The 4,346-nt window shown below is 58.4% G+C and overlaps 1 protein-coding gene across 1 annotated transcript; it reads right to left on the bottom strand.

The window, feature by feature from the left end:
- Positions 1 to 1,423: 1,423 nt before the first annotated feature.
- Positions 1,424 to 3,770, bottom strand: GSX1 (GS homeobox 1). Its single transcript, XM_003818332.5, has 2 exons — positions 3,151 to 3,770; positions 1,424 to 2,686 (listed from the first exon to the last, which is right to left on the bottom strand). Exons 1-2 carry the CDS (start codon positions 3,560 to 3,562, stop codon positions 2,304 to 2,306), a joined length of 795 nt encoding a protein of 264 aa, XP_003818380.3. The 5' UTR covers positions 3,563 to 3,770; the 3' UTR covers positions 1,424 to 2,303.
- Between the last annotated feature and the right edge of the window lie 576 nt (positions 3,771 to 4,346).

Below are 4,346 nucleotides of genomic sequence, written 5' to 3'. Positions count from 1 at the left end.
CCATTGGCTTTCCTAGTTCTCCTGCTTGCAGATGGCATATCACAGTAGTTCCTGGTCTCCAGAATAAACCTCCTCACATAACTACATACAGCCTATTTGTTCTTTTCTCTGGAGAACCCTGACTAATACAAGACCAAAAGTAGGTTTGTGGTTGCCTAGGGCTGGGATATAGTGAGAATTGGCAGCGACTATCAATGGGCATGATGGGGTTTCTCTTTGGGATGACAAAAATGTTTTTAAATAAGATTGTGTCGATGGTTGCACAATTCTGTGAATATACTAAAAGTTGTGGAATTGCACACTTTGAATGAATGAACTGGTTGCTAATGTGAATAGCTCAATAAAGCCGTTTTGTTGGGGCGGGGGGGAATGAGCTCCAAAAATGTTGAGCAACCTCAGGTGGACAGTCTTTCCTGCTGGAAAAGACGCATTTGCTTTGCCTAGACACGGGGAGTTCAGCGCTCCCCAGGGTGTGTATGTGTGTGTGTGTCTGTGTGTGTGTGTAGGGGTCTGGCAGGAAAAGAAGGTCTGGTAGGTTTCCCGGACACAGAATGGGAGCGGCGAGAACGCGGATATTAGCTTCCCAGGTCTGACTGCAGAAATACTCCTCCCGCAGCTGTGCGCTCTCCGTTTCTGCAGAACCTCACGCACTTCCTTCTCCTCATCCATCTTAGAGAGTAAAAAAAACCCGCATATGTCCTCAAAGGGAGCTGGGGTGTGGATTCTAAGTCGTAGGGGGATATAGGATTTTAACGAGAGTTGGTGAGAACATGAGGTCCCAGAGCCACTGGCTCCAGCTATGCAGAGTCCCTCTCGGGGACTCCCTGGGGCAGGATCACTTCGGATTCTCGGATTCCTTGCCCGGAATTTTCCGCGACCAGGGACTCGGCTAACGGAATTTGCCTTAAAACAAAGAGAGGAGGACCCTCTGAGAGAAGTCTGCACCATCCCGCAGAATGGAAATTTGTCCCTAACGAATCGTTATCAATCCAAGCGCAGTGAAGGACGGATTTCTTGTGCTTATGGAGGGTGTGGTTTCTGCCCTCCCGGCTGTTGGCCAGGACAGCGAAATGGTGAGGGATGGAGGTGGGGCTGGATCCCAGGTGAGAAGGAGGCGCTGCAGGGGTTGGGACCCATGGTGCAGTCCAAGGAGAGCGCCCTCCTTCCCTTCCAGCTGAGCTCTCTGAGCTCCGCGACGCTTGTGCGCCACGCCGGAGCGGGACAATCGTTAGCGCGCACCTGGCTGGCATGCAAGGCGGGCTCTCAGCGGAGCTGAGGGTTCCGAGAGGCACTGGCTGAGCTGTAAGGCGAGGAGCCAGCTCGGACCCTGCAACTGGATCCCCAACCCTTCCCAGCAGGGAGGCCCAATCCAGGTTGGCGCCTGTCTACTCCAGAGCGAAGGCCTCTGGGCTCAGAGCCACGGGCATTTCTAAGAAAAAAAAAGTTTATTTAAAATTTTGTACATAAATAAATAAATAAATATCTTCTGGCATTGCAGAGGCCGTACAATTACACAGCTAGGCTGGGGCAGGCCAGAGTCTGGAGGGGGAAGAGTGGGGTCGCCAGCGGCGCAGAGCGGGGTCCTATGTTTAGAGGAAGGAAGAGCGTGTTGGAAACAGAGCAAATCGGTTTCCCCAATATGGATACTACGGGCGAAATTTATCATCAGTGAGAGGAGCCGTGGGGACTGAGGACAGCAAGGCCAGATCAAGGGACAAATGGACTGACTGAAGGAGGAGGCTCCCTGAGGAGGGGAAGGGAAAAGGAGAAGGAAAAAAAAAGTGGGGGTTCATAAATGTGTGTGTTGGCGGGCGGGGGCCGAGTGAATAAATGATCACAGGAAAGAGGTGGGGAGGGACAAAAAGACATTTTAAAAAGAGAAGCGAACGAGCATCCAAGGCCGCCGACCTTGACCGAGAGCGGAGGAGAGTAGAGTAAGCGAGGAAGCCCAAGCCAGCCCAGAGAGGGCGGGCTAGGAGACGCCGGCTGCCAGCAAGGCGCTGCGCCAAGCAGGCTTGCAGGCGGGGGCCGCGGTGCTGCACTGCCCAGGAGGACTCGAGCGCTTACAGTGTTCACAGCTTGGAGTTGGCTTTGGACGCGAGCGAGCCCTGGGGCGGGGACGCCATGGTCCAGTCTCTGCCAAGCTCTCAGCCCTGCCCAGGCCCGGGACCTCTGCAAAGCAGTGCCAAATCCATGCCGGGCAGTGGTTTGGCTGCGGGTGCCTGGGAATCAGCGCTGAGTCCCAGGACTAGTCTCCGAGGCGCAGGGAGGTCTTGGGGTGGGCGACCTAGGGAGACACGCGCCTAGGGAGTGACCGTAAGATCCCGGTCGTCCTTCCCTGAGGAGGACGGAGACATGGGCAATTCGTCGTCATCCTCGGAGCACTTGGCTGAGGAGAGCGATGCGCACTTGCAGCCTTGCGGTGCGCTCCCGCCACCACCGGCACCCCCGCCGCCGCCGCCACGATGGTTGCTGCCCTTGCCCTCCTTCTTGTGCTTCACTCGGCGGTTCTGAAACCAGATCTTCACCTGCTTCTCGGACAGATTCAGGTAGGTCGCGATCTCGATGCGACGTAGGCGGGACAGGTACATATTAGAAGCGAACTCGCGCTCCAGCTCTAGCAGCTGCGTGCTGGTGAAAGCCGTGCGCATCCTCTTGCTGCTGGGCAGCTGGTTAGAGCTGCTGTCTGGAGGTGGCAGAGCAGAGAAGGAAGCGATCAGACCTCTGTGCTGTGGACCCAATCCCTTGGTAGGCGGTCGCCAGAATCCTACGACTTTGACCTCTTACCCATCTCTTCGCCCCAACACAATCCACAGCAGAGCTACAGTGAGCGCCTCCTTGTCCAGCTCCGAGATCCTGATTCTCCCGGAGTCATGCAGCCCTGGAACCCCTTCCCCTTCATGGAGAGCCTTGGATCCCAGCCCTCACTTACCCCGGCCCACACTCCAGGACCTGGACGTCTGCCCTCATCCACCTCCTGGCGTTGTGTCCCGGCCCTCTATCCGCACTCCACCCCAAGCGCCCCCCTTAGTCCCCGACATGACCCTCACCGCCCCCAGAAAGCCCAGGGTCCCTCTTCCTCCATCTCTGGCTCTCCATCCTGCTTCGGATCACGTCTGCCCGGTCCCTCTGCGCGGCGGCCCCGCTTACCCACAGAGATGCAGTGGAACTGCCTGGGGTCAGGCAGCGGGTAGGAGGTCTGGTAGAGCGCGGCGGCAGCAGCAGCGGCGGCCGGGCCGTGAGCGACCCCGGGCGACACAGCAGAGTGCTGGCGGCCCAGGGGCGCGTGGCAGTACTGCGAGCCGAAGGGTGGGAAGGAAGCCTTGAGCAGAGGCAGCGCGGGCGGCCCGGGGGGCCCATGCAGCTGCGAGGCGGTGACGCAGAGCGGGCACACGCACAGCAGCCCAGCCTTGCGCGCGTGGCAGGCGCCAGGCGAGAGACCGTGCAGCGCGTGCGGCGGGGGCACAGCGTAGGGGAAGAGCGGCGGCGGGCTGCCCTCGGGCGCCTTCTTCTCGCCCGCCTCGCGCAGCACTAGCGAGTCCACCAGGAAGGAGCGCGGCATGGCCCCGGCGCGCGGTCGCCCCGCAGCCAGCCCGCCCTCTGCGCCCACCGCACCTTTCGGCTCTCCACGCGCTTTCCCTGGCCGCGGTATCCCGCAGCTGCCTCTGCCCAGGAGGCTGAACGCGCGGCTGAGACCTAGGCTGAAACAGTAGCCTCTGCTGCCGTGGGCACCGCCCAAAGAGCGCGGGGTGCTGGCCAGCGCTAGTGGTGCTGAAAGGCGCCGGCGGCGCGGCTTAAATAGGACTATTGCCATGTGATGGACTACGCCAGGAGCGGCCGGGGCCTCTCAATAGGGTTTTTGTGCCTTTTCTCTTGGCATTCACTCTGCACGCTTCCTCATTATTTCACTTGTTAACTAAATGAACTGCATAATGTACTCTATTCTTGTCAACCCCACCCACGCCGTAACAGGCGCCCTCGCCCCCTCCTCTCCCTTTTGCGGGTTTATTTTCTCATTCTCCCGCGATTTAATATTCTTTCCTTTCTCTTTATTTCTTACTCCCCTTTGGCTTTGCATTGGCGATCAGCCCGTTCACCTTACTGATTTTGCACCCCCGCGGCCTCTCTTCTACAGATCCCCATGGGCGCACACCCTCATATCCTCTGTCCACTTGGTCCTGGTCCCCTTCTTTCTATTATCGCCCTTACACCCCAAAAGTATGCTGTCTCCAGTCAGCCCTGTCAGCTCAGTGCTGTGCACCCCCGAACCTCCCTCCAGCCGGTCTCAGATTTTCCACCTGTGGAATCGCTTCTCTCTCTGCGTCGGAAGAAGGAGGACCGGGTTC

This window comes from Pan paniscus, chromosome 14, assembly GCF_029289425.2.
Source record: "Pan paniscus chromosome 14, NHGRI_mPanPan1-v2.0_pri, whole genome shotgun sequence".
Lineage (NCBI taxonomy): Eukaryota > Metazoa > Chordata > Mammalia > Primates > Hominidae > Pan > Pan paniscus.
This window is presented reverse-complemented; position numbering and strand designations above follow the sequence as displayed.

Excerpts from the sequence above, each read along its gene's own strand:
- GSX1 (XM_003818332.5), bottom strand. The coding sequence starts at position 3,562 with ATGCCGCGCTCCTTCCTGGTGGACTCGCTAGTGCTGCGCGAGGCGGGC. Across the intron at positions 2,687-3,150 it reads GTTCCACTGCATCTCTGTGG|ACAGCAGCTCTAACCAGCTG; the intron begins GTAAGCGGGGCC and ends TGCCACCTCCAG.